This window comes from Spermophilus citellus, assembly GCF_964194105.1.
Source record: "Spermophilus citellus genome assembly, chromosome: X".
Classification (NCBI taxonomy): Eukaryota; Metazoa; Chordata; class Mammalia; order Rodentia; family Sciuridae; genus Spermophilus; species Spermophilus citellus.
In genome coordinates, this window is record NC_138190.1 from 13,737,989 (window position 1) to 13,753,725 (window position 15,737).

The 15,737-nt window shown below is 47.0% G+C and overlaps 1 protein-coding gene across 3 annotated transcripts in view; it reads right to left on the bottom strand.

Annotated features, from left to right (window-relative positions):
- Positions 1-953: 953 nt before the first annotated feature.
- Positions 954-15,737, bottom strand: part of PHKA2 (phosphorylase kinase regulatory subunit alpha 2) — a 74,093-nt gene continuing 59,309 nt past the window's right edge. For 2 of the 3 annotated variants that reach the window (XM_081276459.1, XM_081276457.1), the window contains 8 exons: positions 15,079-15,180; positions 12,442-12,560; positions 11,647-11,676; positions 10,050-10,103; positions 7,983-8,153; positions 6,134-6,187; positions 5,316-5,516; positions 954-4,767 (listed from right to left, as the gene is read on the bottom strand). In XM_081276459.1, the coding sequence (XP_081132585.1) occupies positions 4,597-4,767; positions 5,316-5,516; positions 6,134-6,187; positions 7,983-8,153; positions 10,050-10,103; positions 11,647-11,676; positions 12,442-12,560; positions 15,079-15,180 (902 nt within the window). In that variant the 3' untranslated portion in view covers positions 954-4,596. The remainder of the gene's footprint in view (positions 4,768-5,315; positions 5,517-6,133; positions 6,188-7,982; positions 8,154-10,049; positions 10,104-11,646; positions 11,677-12,441; positions 12,561-15,078; positions 15,181-15,737) is intronic. The other variant, XM_081276458.1, reaches the window with a different exon arrangement.

Consider the following 15,737-nt stretch of genomic DNA (forward strand, 5'->3'; position numbering starts at 1 on the left):
TGCCCCTATATTCAGTTTCCAAAAGAGCAGAAGAGATGGCAGTGTCCAGCATCTTGGGTATCTGGGGTTTAAGCCTCAGTATGTGAGGCTGGGAGTAGTAGGAAGTGATAGAGGGTCCTGGTCCTGGCTGGGGAGCTTTAAATCTGGTGACATGTGACTTATCCAATCTTTAAGAAACGTATTTCCTTAACCCAGCCAGAGTTGGTTTGTTATTTGCAAGTAAGAATTCAGACCCAATGACAAAGACTGAGAGATTACAGCCAGTTACTAGGATTTCTCCTTGGCACATCCCTCCCGGGTTTGTGTCTGAAAAGTCTCTCAAAAAGGCAAGTGCAAAAGCACAACCATTCCTCATGCCCGATATGCAGGTACAGCTAGAGGTGGAAGGCTCTGGTGGCTACCAGCTGATAAATGGGCCCAAACTGCATAGGATTTAGGATTGAGAGGTGAATGTGTCAGTGGACTGGGGTGAGGAATGCTTATCTCAGCAGCCTAGTGAATGTCCTTTTTCGGAGGCCTTCAAAAATGAACAGGGTATTTTTTTTTCATCTGCCACCTTGCCAGTCCACACTTCTCCATGCCTAGGTATGTAGCAAATGCTTTCGGGATTCATTCATTTTTTTTTTTCAGAATAGTTTACATATTGCACTAAGGCAGGGGGACAAATCACATGACTTCAGAGTTCATTGGTTCCAATTATTACAGCCCTTCTAAGAGGCATTTTTGCCAAAATTGCACATTTAAAAACACACACACACACACCCCACATACAGAATGTTCCTCTTTTTCAAGCCATTGAACACACATTAGATTGGAGAATAGTCTTTCTCACAGTTTCTGGTACTCTCATTCTTCAGAGAATTCTCTTGGTAACTCAAAGGCCATGGATTTTTTCCTAAGTAGCTTAAAAAATATTTATTTATTTTTAGTTGTAGATGGACACAATACCTTTATTTTATTTTAATTTTTTTTATATAGTGCCAGGGATGGAACCCAGTGCCTCACGCATGCTAGGCAAGCGCTCTACTACTGAGCCACAACCCTAGCCCTCCTAAGTGGCTTTTTGAGGAGGAAAAGGGGGACTGGGCTCTAAGAGAATGACAGGGCTGCTGTCTTTTCACTTCACAGGCAGATCTTTCCATGGCCAAGTCTGGGAGAACAGAAGGCATTCTGGGAACACGATGCTCTCACATCTTGCAAAATGCAGAGTTGTACAGAGCAGATGGCAGGGACTTCAAAAGCATAAGAGTCACCTTGAAAGATAATGGTGTAAAGGGAAGGATAGATGGGAGACTTTTGTACCCTTTGACAAGGAAGCAGAAAAGACAAAAGCTATTTGCTAGACTTATGTGTGAGTCAACAGAACTGAAATGATTCTGCTGTAATTTACTTCAAGGGAGGCCAAGCCTCCGGTCATCTTGTCCAGAAATAAATGGCATCAATCAACTGACAAACTGTTTCTCTTGCCTCCTGATTTTTTTTTTAACACAGGGAAGCATTTGCATCCTCTTTATCCAGGCAGCTGAGGCCTAACAATTCTCCTTCTTGTCACCATGCCTTAGAAGAGAGGCAGATCCTCTGACCTGACAGATTTTCACCCCATGAGACACTGGGCATGACAAACAGAGCTTCCTATCCTCAGTTGGCCAGCCTAGGGTTGCCAATAGAGCATATCTGGTCACTCCAACAGCCAAAGACAGGTGAGTTCAGCATGCTTAGTCCTGTGTCAGTTCGTAGGCCTCTTGACTTTTTTGCAGATGGGCAAAGTGAGGTGCAACGTTAACTTACTTGTCCAAGATCACAGAATCAGTGCAGGGATACTGAACTCATCTCAGATGAGAGCACCCAGTGGGGCAGCCAGTGGCTTTTCAACTTATGTTAGTTCTTTACTTCACAAGCTTGTCCTTTGAAACAGAACACTATAACCCAACAGCCTCAGTAAAGGTCAAAGTTGTCAGGTCAGCACTGAGGGGAGAGATAGGAAAAACCCCCCTCCCAGTCTCAGGGTAGGGGAGGAGCCAGTGTAGACCTAAGGCTCTGGGGCCTCTCTGCAGTGGGGAAACCAAGTCCCCCCAGGCAAGGTTGGTGTCAGCTGCAGGACTTGTACCATATCATCGCCCATCCCCCATCCCCCTCAAACATCTGCTCTGCCTCCGTGTAGCCTCAGCTGCTCACTAAAGGGATCAAGCCTCAGAAGCCTATTCTCCTTCTTTGAAGCTGACAGCTTGATGCCTGTGGAAATGCAGCCCTATTTCAGGGCTTCATTTAAAGAGGTTTCAAAGAGTGACTCGAAGGATTGGTTAAGTCACTTATTATGGCTCCCCTCCAGGCCCACAGCTCGCTGGGGCCCAAACATAGCAGCTGTGGCTTTGCAGGTCATTGGCAGGCAGGTGATTATTCTGAATTGGCACCTGGCTAGTCTGGCGTGTTCTAGCTCTTCCTAGAGCTCCTTCCAAGCAGCAACAGGCACTTTCGTGCCTCATACCTTTCTTTCTTTTTTTGTGGTGCTGGGGATTGAACCCAGGGCCTTGTGTACACGAGGCAAGCACTCTACCAACTGAGCTCTATCCGCAGCCCATCCTTCTTTTCTTATAGCATGTGTTTGAAAATGATCCACCAAGGAGTCAGGCAATTACATTACCCTCTGACTCATGCTGATGTTGGGCATGTCTTAAAGACCCCCCCCCCCAAAAAAAAAAAGCCTATGAAAAATATAGGAAACCAGGGAGGTTGTGTCCTGTGGATTTCAGGCAAATGGCAGCGAACAGGCTGGTTAGGGCTTTTTTCCTTCCAGTCCTGTTGCCACCTTGGCACCCTCATCCTTCTCCAAAGGGAGAGTGAATGGGAAGGTGTAGGGGTTGTGCAGGAGCCCGGGGGAGAGGGCGTGGAGCCAGGCCTATGTATGGGCTGCTGCAGGCCAGCTGCCCACATAGTCTCTGGGATCTGTGCCTGTGCAAGGAATGTGTAAATCCGTCGTGGCAGGAACTGACAGACTCCGGGGCTTGTTCTTTATGTAACTACTCTTACCTCAGCAGGGAGAGTATTGTGATTTGGAAGAAATGGAACCAAAGGCAGTAAAGTCCCTGGTAAGTGGCATCTGCACACCACCAAGCCCTGATGAGCACAGGGAGGCTGCTCTTGTCACCATGGCCTCTCCCAGGAGCAACTAAAACACCTGGTTTGGCCTAAAGAAAGACTCTGCCAGGGGGCAGTCACGTACCTTTCCTCTGCTTTAAGAATAACTATCAGTACTGCATCTTGACTCTGAGGGGTGCTAGGCAGAGCTGAGGCCCCTTAAAGCAGCTACAGCATCATCCTCTCTTCTCCCCCTTCACAGACACTTCAAGGAATGAGAGACAGATCCAGTAGTCTCATTTCCATTTCAGAGGAAGCATCACCATGAATCTAACCCATCACTGTCACCCAAACAGAGGGCACCCCTTGGCCACCAGATGACCTGTCTTTCAAGGTGTATTATTTATGGAAATTATTCTCTCTAATGTTTATTCACCCCAGGGGAAGACACTGCCTGGAGAGAAACTCCATTCACAAGGACACCTGGCAAAAGATTTGCCAGACCCTGTCACAAACCATCTTTCTCTACAACCATTATCTCCAACCACACCCAAGAGTGAGGATGCAAATGCTTTTATGAAAAGAGTTCAAATTCCCAGCCTGGCTCTATTTTTAAGAGGGAAGCAATGTTTCTGTGGGAACACACCATTAATTTCCATGGCATCTAGTGACTCATTCATCACGTGATGGTTCCTCTTGAGCCTGGGAGGGGAGAGACAGGGGACTCCCTACCTGCTCCAGCTCCAAAACAACAATTTGTTTGGCTATTATAAAAAATTCAGAGTCTCACCTTTTTTCCCCCTAGATTCTGGAAGATGTGGGAGTTTTCATAAGGTAGGAGACACCCCCAATTCATGGGCAGCCAGGATAAAATTCTTGAAGATGTGAGCCAAAATTAACTGGGAGCAATTGTATAAATCTTGGCAACAGAATTGTTACATGAAGTCAGCCATGCTAATAGAGCAGCTAAGAAGAAAGCAGGGTACAAGATAGTGAGAATTCTACAGAAAGAGAATTGTTCTATTTGGTAAACATTTTGGACCCCAGACAGACTGCATTCTGTTAAGATGTTCCCCTGTCAAGGTCTGCTTGTCTAGCTATTGCTGCTGGAAGGATCTTTCTGTCTTTAAGATGTGTCACTAGCTCATCGAACCTATTTCTGTAACTCTCTGAGAGCCAATTTAAGCTGGCTTCTCAGTTCGCTCTGCACTCAAAAGAGACCAATTTCTAATTCCTTCTTAGAGTCCATGAGACCAGATGCTGTGACAAATGTTCCAGCAAAATGAACCTAGAAAATGATCCCAGGGTGCTCCTTGGGGGAGCACAGGATTCATCAGTTCTATCTGTGGTTTAAACATACATTGGTTTCAGGTCGAGTGCTGCCATCTCCTCCCAGTGAATGTTTCTGGTGGGACATGCTTTTGTGACAGCATAGGGGATCTTGGGGGACAGAAGAAAATTCCCAATGAGGCTAGGAGGCAAGTGACAGATTCAGAGGTGATCATGTTTATAGTTGTAGTCTTATTGCATCTGGCAGCCTGAACTGGGCAGCAGTTCCTGCAAGTGAGAAGCCACTGCTTTTGTTAGGTAGGTCATTGTCCCATAAGCCCCACTTGGAGCACTGTCATAAAAGAAGTGGCAAATTCCTGTGGCTTGGTCTTTCTCCAGGGTATCAGTGGCTCCAATTGATACCTGCAGCAGGAACAGGCAGAGGGAACGTGAGCAGAGTCCACCTCCCCCCGCCCCCCACAAGATTCTTCTGCATATTGGAGGCGGCCAGTGTGGGTGAGGGGTGGTTGCTAGAGGTCCAAGTCCAGGCTTCACTAAAGAAAGCCAGTGCCTCCCAGCAGGTAGGGCCTTCTGCCTCTGCTAGGGGCTTGACTATGTTCTCACAGACCCTAGTTTGCAGCTCTGCACTGGACTATGAGAGGGCAGCTTCTTTGCCTAACCTGATTTTGTATACAGGATAAGTGGTTTGCCCAGAGCCACATATGTAGCAAGTGGTGGTGTTTAGACTAAAAGCTACACTGACACAGGCCTGTTCAAAGGTTGATTTCCCAAGTGGCCACTGTGCCATTTCCTAACCAAGTGGCCATTTTTTCACCATCTGATGACATTTTCTTTGGCGCATACTCCTTTCTATTGGATATAGAACCTCCAGCTTCAACAGAGAAAAATGCTGGCCAACCTGACTATTCGGCTTCAGCTGTAGGGTGAGCAGATGGTCTGGGCACACCTACCTGGTCCTGCAGGAACAGCTGATTGGCCATCTGCACAATCTGATCTACATGGATGATGCCCCCAATGCTGTCCATCTCTGTGTCTGAGAGCAGTGTCAGCACCATGATGGTTTCCACCAGCAGCTGCCGGTACTCGGGCTGGGGCACACGGTTCAGCACTGACTCCACATGGACAGCAAACTTGATTTCATGTGGAGTCATCTGTCAAAGGGACAGGCAGGTGGCCAACAATGAGATGGGACAGAAACAGCCCAGTAACCAACACTTCCCTCAGCACCACTGGGACGCAGCTCAAATGCCACCTCCCTTCTGGCCACTGTCTTGATTCTGCAGTGGGAACCTTCTGGAGTAGGAGGCTGAGCACTCTGCTCCAAGAGCCAGTTGGCCTTGTCCTAGTCTCCTCTATCTGCATACTGGACTGTGACTTGCAGGGCATAGGGACTATTTCTTATTTTTCTTCTCATCATTCCCTTCTTGGGTAGGGTCAAACTAAAACACCCATTTTTAAAAGAATGCATGGGGTGGGAGGAGGGATAAGCCTTCTTGCAGCTCAAGAAAAGAGGCCCATGGAGGCCGCATGTGGGTCTAGTATGTGTGGGAGGAAACTTGGCTGGGGTATTCAGGGGTCCTGGGGAAAATATGGAGCTTGATAGTCTAGAAATGCTGTTTCTGAACGAGACAAAAGGTGACAGGAAAGAAGCTGCGCAATTTGAGGGTGAAGTGGCTAAAAAGATCAGACCTACAAATAGCCCGACTACATGTGAGCGTTCAGAGCCCATAAAAGAAACCCACAGAGGTCTGGGTTCTCCTCCTCATACCTCTTGGGTCGTTGAGGATGGGAGGACATAACCATCAATGGAGAGACCGTGGCACTGGAGGAAGAACACAGACATTTCAGTCAGATTCTAGAACATGGTAAAAGTGCTTGAGTGTTCACACACGCACTTGCTTGCACAGCTCTCCCTGCCCTGGAAATCTGCACGAGGGCTGGAACACGCCAGACTGTCAGTTATTTTTAGAGCGCTGTTCTCACTGCCCACAGGCTGTGTTTTCGATGGAACAATTCTAGGGAAACCAGCAGGCATCTTTCAGATCCCGCACAAATAATGCCCTTGGGAGCTGTGGCATCCTCCTCCCTGGAGGCTCCATGTTTCACTTGGCAACTGGGCCCTGGTGCCTGCCAGGCCCCCTTTGGTGCCATAATGAAGGGAGATTTTCATGGCTCCTACTGGTGAAGTGATGCTTCTGTGCCTTTACAGGCGTCTATTTTCGAGATTTCTATAAAAAGGACCAATCACAAAAGACTCGAGCACATGCACAGACATGCACATGCACACCGTATATATAAATATCAAGCAGGCTCAATACAAAATGCTGCTCTTTCATAATAAAAGCATCTTGGTTTTGTGCCAGTGGAAGTCCGGACGGAAACATGATGCCCCAGGAAGAGTGGGGAGATTTTCTAGGAATAATTTTTCCTAGTCTAATGGCCATTTTCTAACTGCTAGTGTGCCGGCTGTGCCGGCAGCAGCCACCCTGCCTTCACCCCTTCCTGAGGACTCCTGAAGAGGCAGGGGATGGCGCACGAGGGGCGTCCACAACTCTGAGGGCTCCCCTTAGTGGGTATCAGAGTCCAGCTGCTTATGGACAGGGTCCGCTCTGAACTCCTCTCACCCAGCTTTGCGCCTGCCCTGAGGAAGACCTCAGACCCATAAAGCACAGAGGCCAAAGCTTCACAACTGGCCAAAGGCATTTTCTACAGAAAGAATGCAGACCAAATGGTGCTGTGACTTTGCAAAGGGGGCTAGAGTACGTTCAGCTTGGGATTACTGCATTTTTCACTCCTTTCCTACTGTGAAATGAGCTAGAAAGAAATCATTTAGGGAAAAAAAAATTTGTCTTGGTTTGGATAAACACTTTATAACTGAGGCATACCATCTCTCTGTGGGAGAGGCAAGGACAAGCTCTGGTGGGGCCTGGGAAGCTGCATGAATGTCCTGAGGCCCATGTGGGAGGAGATGGAATGCAGAGAACAAAGGGGCCCATCTGCCCCCTTTGGCCATGCTGCCCCCTCCTTGGCAACAGGCATTCATACAGGCTTCCCGTGTTCAGGTGTGCAGTACAGTCTGGCTGTGTCACCTCTTCTTGGTTTCCAGCCACAACCTCCAATGACTCTTTAACAGGTGGGAAACACAACCCTGTCGGATAGCCATATCAGCAGTGGGAAGCTGGCTAAGGAGGTAGGGCTTGGGGGTCCCTGTCCTCCAGGGAAGGAAGCAGGAGCAGCCCGGGATGGGAAGGACACAGGACTGCGTGCCACACTGGAAGTTCCTGAACACCCTCAGGACCTAACATAGTGTCCAGCAGACACCAACTAATAGGTAGAGGCCAGGGATGCTGCTACACACCCCACAGTGCATGGGACAGTTCCCAACAGCAGAAAATTACTTGGGCCAGATGACACAGTGCCAAGGTGGAGAAACCCTGCTCTAGACTGTGAGCTGCTCAAGGTCAGAGGCTGTGTGTTTGCTTGTTCTGCAGCCATTTGTTACCTGATACCTGGCAGTGCCACCGTGTCCCATAGAGGCAATAGAGGGCTGGCTCATTCCCTGGGAACACTTCTCTCAGTACCAGTGCATGAAGAGTATGGCCCAGTGCCCAGCTCACCTTTTGAAGGATCTTCCACACCTTCTGGTAGAATCCCACCGGGACCCTGTTGATGGCCCCATCCAGCCTTCTTCTGCGTAGCCACTGGCCCTGCCGCTCCCCCCAGCCAATGTGATATCCTCCTGAGTCTGATGATGATGTGCCCGTGGGTGAGGATGGGGTGCTGGACCTCTGTAACACAGAAAGCAAGTAGTCTTCTTTAGAAGTCTTGAGGGATGCCCAGCAGGTGCCCCAGGGAAAAGCTCACCTCCATGAAGTCTGGCTTAGTGAACTAATCAAAATCACTATATGCCACTCACCCAGGGAGGAACAGGGTTCCTTGTCCATTTTGCTCTTTGATGTTGGATTATTCTTTTGCTCTCCAGGTTGATTACTTGATTCCTCCCTGCCTCCAAGAGGTAGTAGAACACCCAGAGGACCCAAACTCATAGGGCATTGGCTAAGCAGGGATAGTGTGAGTTCTGGGATCAGGCCACTGCGGTGCCAACCCCAACTCAGTAACAGCTAGCTGCAGCACAGACCCAGGTGAGGCTTCCCTGGCCCTACACTAGCACCAACTGCCACCCTGGTTGCATCTGTACAACAGGGAGCTGCCTGTGGGCATTTGTTGAGTTGAAGACACGGAAAAACCCTGAGAGCATGACTGGCTTGTGCTGAGTGCTGAGGAGCAGCTATCCACCTGAGGGTTGCTTCCCTGAGGACACCTCAGGAGAGATGCTGGCTCTCAAAGCAGGTGAGCTTCTCCGGTCTGCAGTCCAGGGAACAAATGCCAAAGTGCCCAGTTGAGCAGCATCACTATAGGGCAAGTACCACAGAGAATACCATACCTCCTACAGGAGGGAAGGACCCAGAGACAAAGACAAAAAGTCAAGGCTAGGAATCCCCAGTTAGTGGCAGGGACCTCAGATTTTAGTATTTCCACCCGTGCTTTTCAATTCTGCCTGCTGCCGTCCTGTTCTTGGCCTTGGCAGGGTCACAGTGGCTCTGAGTTGGGACTGGCCCTGGTGACACAAGGTAGGAGGGTGTCATTTCCTTCTCACTTCCTCCAAAGACTGGATTCCTTCTGGGCTCTGTGAGGGCAGCACTGTTGCAGGGCTGCCCATGACCAAATAGCAGCTCCCAATGGGGCCTGGCGGCCAGACCTGGAAGAGGGGCTTGCCTGAAGTCATCTGTGTCTCCTTGCTGGAGCAAAGCTCGGCCTGCTGTCTTGCCCAGGGTGGGTTCTAGCCCTTCAGCCTCCAGGTCAGGGTAAGGGTAACCTGCATCCTTACACATGCCTTTGTCCTGGATTATTTGGCACTTTGATTTTTCAATGCACAACATTGAATTTAAAGACTTAAAGTAAAATCCCAATATTAAGCACACTAGCAGGGCAGGAGGCGGGCTTCTCTCTGTACTAATCTTGACTTCAGCAGATCTTATTTTGAAAAAGACAGGCTGGGTTATTCCATTGGGCTCATTACTGCCATTTAAATAAGGCAACAATTAGCTACAAATAAAAGTAATTACAGCCAAGCTCATCAATGACTCAGCTGATTTTCTCTTGGTTTCAGTAGGCTAAGACTCAGATTTGTCTTTGTGATTAGAACATTTCTTAGGCCCTCACTTGAGCTGGAACCCTACAAGGAGCCTCAGCTCAATACTTAATTAAAAAATATGGAACCAATGCCCTGAAGATTCCAGAAACTCCTGCAAACTGGTGAGGAGAGCTCTCCTCAACCACACCATGCTGAGGAGCTTAAGCAGAGAGAACTGATAGCCCAAGAGGGAAAACAAAGTTTAGTTGAACAACTTCTCAGCCTTTCTAGAAATTCCTCAAAATTAGGAGGAAACTGTACACCCAGGTCAAATCTTCAGAAGTCAGGGGTAAGGGCTGGGAAAAAGCTCAGTGCTAGAGAGCTTGCCTGGCAATACATGAGGCCCTGGGTTCCATACCCAGCACCACGCACACATACAAATCAAAACAATTCAGGGATGAGGTAGGAGCAGAGAGAGCCCACTAGAAGATTCAGACAGTATGAACACAGAAGAGGAGGCAGGGAGGGACATGATTCAACACATGTTTACCGCAGACTTGGAGGAATGCACACTGCTGGATGCGGCCTGGCCCACAGAAAAGAACTACAAAAACAAAAAGAGTTGACTTAATCATGTGTGAAGACACCAAGAGATGCCAGTAGCATAAGCACACAGGCATGAAAAGTGGCCAGGAAGGAAGGTATGGAGAGGGTTGGCTCAAGAGGTTCTCAGAAGTGCAGGTGATCTAGCCTCAGCACCTTGGCACAATACTGGCCCCAGCCCCAGGTCTTTCTTTAAAAAAGCAAACATACCAGATTCTGTTTGCTTGTGCAAGGTGCCTAATTGAGGTGGAATGTTTTCCAAACTCAGTTATGAAATGCTGATGTTTTATGTTGAGTCATGAAAATCTAGAGATCAACAAAATGCCCATAAACCACCACTAACAACTGGCATCTAATAGGCATCCCATAGGTATTTGTTAAATGCACACATGTGATCAGGGTGATGACCTTTGGCCATACAAGTATTTCCTCACCTAAAAGTCTAGACTCTACTCTTAGATTACAAGGGTATGGTCTGTGTACCTGGTGTTCTTGCAAAAGTGAATAGAAATTTAAACTGTCATGGCACTGATTAAATTTTGAACAGAGAATGTTTCCTTAATGTAAGGAAATATAAATATAGCCAAATATAAAACTAGTACTAGCTAGTTGAATATAAACACATCAAAGAAGAAAGGTGATCATTCTGTCTCTGTAACATGCAAGGACAGAATTAAATGAAGGTGACAGGAACCATCCATATTCACCCATGCTTAGGCCAGCAGAGTATGGGTAACCAGAGGAACGGTGCCACCGAGTGGCTGACAAAGGAAGGCGTTTGGAAAGTTGGTTCCTTACTTGGAAGAAGCATAAATTAGAATGAGAGATAAGTATGTTTTACCCCTGGACAACATGTGCAATCTGCATTCACATGTCAACATGTGATTCCTCTATACTTTCCTGGTCCATAGGGACATCAAATCATTAGAAATGTGACTCTGGAAGCCAGGTGTGGTGGTGTGCACCTGTAGTCCCAACTGGTTAGGAGGATGAGGCAGGGGGACTGCTTGAGCCCAGTCTGGGGTCAGCCTGGGCAACATAGTGAGACACATCTCTTAAAAAAAAAAAAAGTGACTCCAGTTTTCTGGAGGAAGTAGGATGCCACAGGGTGGCATTGAAGAACAGTATCCTTACATTTTTTTTTCCTTCCAGGGTTAAATTCCCCCAGGTCATCTGCAGACAGGAATAGCCCCAGCCTTTCTATTGGTAAGTATACCCAATTTAGCTCCTGCGTAGATACCCCTATTTAGTTTCTTCTTTTTGAACAGGAACTTTGAGGCAGAGCCCAGACCATACAAGTATCCTATAAAGCCCAGGAATTTGACAAATGGGTTTTTTTGAAGCCCAGGGCAAGGTCACTTCTCCTGCCTTCAAGTCCCGCTCATTTTCTGTCCCTGGGGGTTGTCTGACTATGCCACTTTGATGGGCAGAATTGCTCCTTCACCCAGTCACACTCTGTATTTACAGCTTCACTTTCCACATTCAAGCCAGAAAGGACATGAAAGACACACAGTAAAAGACAAAACAAGGCAAAAATATTTCACCTGTTCATCAGCACTAAATCGCCTTGTCATCTGAAAGTTAAAACATCAGAAAATAAACAAAAACTAAATCAAGAACATCCTAATATTTCTATCATCCTCTGATAATCCAGGGCAGTGATGGTCAACCTCAGGGGGTGATCATTAGTGCCTCACAGACTCAAGCTAGTGGAACATGACTAACGTTTGAAATACAGGAGGAAATCCAAGTACATTTCTCACTGTAGGTCTCTGTCAAAAGGAAAGTCTATTTCCTACCATGGGTCATGGTCAAGTTCTAGCATAGTGCATATCAGGACTAAAAAGATGTTGAATCACAGTCCTGTGAGGATAAGTTCAAAAGGATTTTTATTGTGAATTAAATAAAAGGGGACAAAGAAAAAAGATACCTGTAGAAGGTGGGTAACATAGATATCATGGTCATTCAATTCTATTTCCAGATTCTTCTATTTCAATAGAAGGACACATTTGATGGAGAAATGATTGTTTCTTTCTGTATGACTCTACTTTTTAAATGGCACAAAAATAAACATGAACAAAAGCATGTTCTAGGACATATACAAAACATCACATTGAGGTGAAGGAACAGGCAGGTACAGGTTGCACAGGGGCAGCTAGGGGTACCTGTCTGGGTACAGAGCTTTATTTAGATCCCAAAGCAGAAGGGACCTCATGTCCTCTACAAAAAGCAGGCTGAAGCTTCATGCCCTGGGTTTCTATGACCTTCTGAGGTGAGCCTAGGCAGGAGAACCACTTCTCTTCCCATTCCTGCTGCTGCCACTGCCAGGGTGTTCTTACCTGTTTCATCTCACTCCTCAGTCTGGTAATGCCACTCCTCTCAGTTTTGGTGACTCCGGTATGTCCCACCTCGTGGATGGAGATGGCAGGGCTGGATGTGGTGGAGTGAATAGGGCGTACTAGAGGGAAGACACACACACATGTGGTTCTTTGGGACTATACAGCACCCACCCTGAGGGAGGAAATGTGAATGATGTGCTTCTTTGGGTTTGCGCTCGTCCCTCTCACTTGACTATAAACTCTGCCTGCCCTGGCTAGTGCTGGGCTCTCAGTGCCCAGGGTGGCACAGACTCACCACGAGGGTCTGGCAAGACTGTATGAAAGGGCAAAAGCTCCTTAATCAGTACACACAAAACAGAGTGGCAGAAAGCCCTTTAGAAATTGAATATGCTTTTAAAATAATTTTTTACTTTTTCAAAAGGTCACCTTCCTTGTGGAAAATGGAAACCACCCAACTAAGCAAGCCAGAACTAATGTCTTTTGACATTTTAGTTGTTATCCTGACAGGTTTTTTTCCTATAGTTGTGTTTTTCCTATGGTAAATGTTTTTATCATATAAAACAGAATCATCACATATGTATAAACATATGAAATATACATCATATATATTTATATCTGATATGTATATATGTATAGTCCTTGACATTTCTGTACTTAATATGCACTTAATATGTTATCATGAATGTCTTCCCATGCCATTCCATATTCTATCACCTCACATTTAATGATTGCATGACATCTGATTGTTGTAAGGGATTCATCATTACTCACATGGAGGACCCACACTGACCTTGCCAGGCTTTATCCCCAGCCCCATGACCCTCAGAATGCCAGCAGTGCCTGGGGAAAATGACAAAACTACAGGGTTCTCACTGAGGGGCTTGTTACTTGGACACTTGTAGCTGTGGGCCCAGTGATGGGAGAGCATGCCAGTCCCTGTCTAGACACTGGATGCAGGTGCCAATGCATGGTGCTCAGGGACAACAGGGATCTAGGGCAGAATTTAGCACTGCAGGGGGTACAGGGAGGAGAGCCCACCCCAGCCACAGGGGTACTGAGCCTACTGGAAGACCTTGGGCTGGGAAGGAAACGTGGGAGAGCCAGGCACATGGTGCTGCTAAGGGCCCAGGGGGCAGGGAGACTCTTCTGCCACCCTAGCCCCTCCCTTCCAATCTATTGCACCAGCTGCAAGACTCACACCTATCCCTGGCCCTCCCCCTCCATGGGCCTGGCTTCTGGACTATGCCTTCCTAGCCCCTCACTCCTGAGCCAGATATGCTGTTCTGGGCATTTGTACATGTTTCTCCCTCCCACCCCACTACTCCCCTTTGCAGCCTGGCTGGAAGGTCATTCCCCACCCAGCCCCACAGAAGCCAGGGGAAATGGAGGGCAGTGGAGAGGGAGGAGAACACCAAGGAGACACAATGATTAGCCTGGGGGGAAGAGGGGCACCAGGCCAGTGGAAAATGGAAACCAAAAGAGGTCTGGAAAGTTCCAGAAGGGCCTGTATGGGGGTGTTCACTGGAAACAGTTATCTCAGACATCTCAGGATTTAATCAGAATTTTAAGAATTCTAAGCCAATATAAGCTTCCTAGTTTATAAAAACTGAATAATTACAAATTAAGAAATGATGTTATGTTTTAAAAAGATAGCTCGTCTTCTGTCCTTACTTGCAATTAACCATATTTGGGCTTTCAAATGATATCACTCAGTTGGTAGTGTTGTAAGCATCTATAGCTTTAATGACAATTATCTGTGTCAAACCATATATGCTACTATGATGAGAACACAATATTTATCTTGTACATTTACATTTCAAGGATTATGCATTGGAAAGAACTGGAAATTAATTTTGGACAAGTGTCTTGAGAGCTCCTCCCTTAGAAAGGAGAAACACCACCAATATGCATATGATTCCCTTGGTCTGTGGCTGAAACACACTCAGGAAAAATACAAAGTACCCAATGTCCTTCTTATTAAATAAAAGGAATGACAGTCCACAGTGTATTTCTTTGGCTTGATGAAAGAAATTCACCAATGTGTCTGCAAATCATTTAGCTTTTTTATGAGGAGGAGAAATGATAATTGCTTCAATTATAGTTAGAGAGCATTTGAGAACAAGGACTTGAGTGATTATATTTCTTAGCACTGCAAGCAAGGTTCTGGGACAGATAAACTGAGCAAGAGTGGACTGAAGGAAATGAACTGGCCTTTAGAGGTTGAAGAGGGTCTTCTTCCTGCCCCATGGAGGATGACATGGGACCTAGCTGAGAACACCTCTACTCAAACCAAAGGCCACTTCAGGCAATTTTAAAGAACAACTCTTTCAGCCCGACACGTGGGGTCATTCCCTAACCCCCACAAGTGATGACAGCTGGTGCTTATGGCCACAGGAGACATAGGATGCAGAGGCATGACACTGTGTGCATGTGCCACTGAAACCTGTGGAAGAAATGCTGTCCCAGCAAACCTGCGAGGGTGTCCTGAAGCCTTAAAAGCAGGAACCTTGAGCCTAGGCCTCTGTCCATCCCATTAAACAGGAACAGTACAATAACATGTCCGTGTCTCAAGTATAGGGGTTGACTTGCATGTCAAGGAAGCAGCTCCCTGTAGAGATACCCAGAGCAATTACTTACCACTTCTTTCCACACCAAACTCTTTTCCACTTAGAATATGGTGTAGGAGATTTTTCATATCAAAAGGGCTGAGGTTCATCAAACTCTCAGAAGCTTCTTCTCCTACAAACAAACATCTTGTAAGTTTCCCAGACCCAGGACTGGTGGCAGGTGAAGGCACAGTCATAGTACAGACGTAGTGGACCTGGGTGGGAGGGAGTGACAAAGGATGTAGTGGCAGGTCTCCTGTTCAGGATCACCTCACTGGCACTGCAGGGCTGAAAGGCACTGGTCCCTGGGGATTCTAAATGCTGTTGTTTAAATTGGAACCATATTTGCTTAATTCCTAGACACATATTTTTTCTCTCATTGCCCTGATCCCTGATGCTGGGATGTGTCTTGTGATTGCTATTTATTTTCAATTGGGAGGATTCTTCCCAGTGAAGTTGTTACTAAATGGAGGATGACATCTCACAGCAAGAATAGCAGGAAGGAGTTTAGCTATTAGGTACAGAAATGGTAAATATCACTAGTGCCTCCTTGTCTTCCCTATCTTAGGAACTCCAGTACCCTGCGCCTATGTGGTCTGACAGGCCGATGGCATTGGAAGCCAACAGGAATATTTGAGCAGGGGTCCCCTCAGAGCAAGGCCTCAAGGCCAGGTGCCGGGGGGAGCTGGG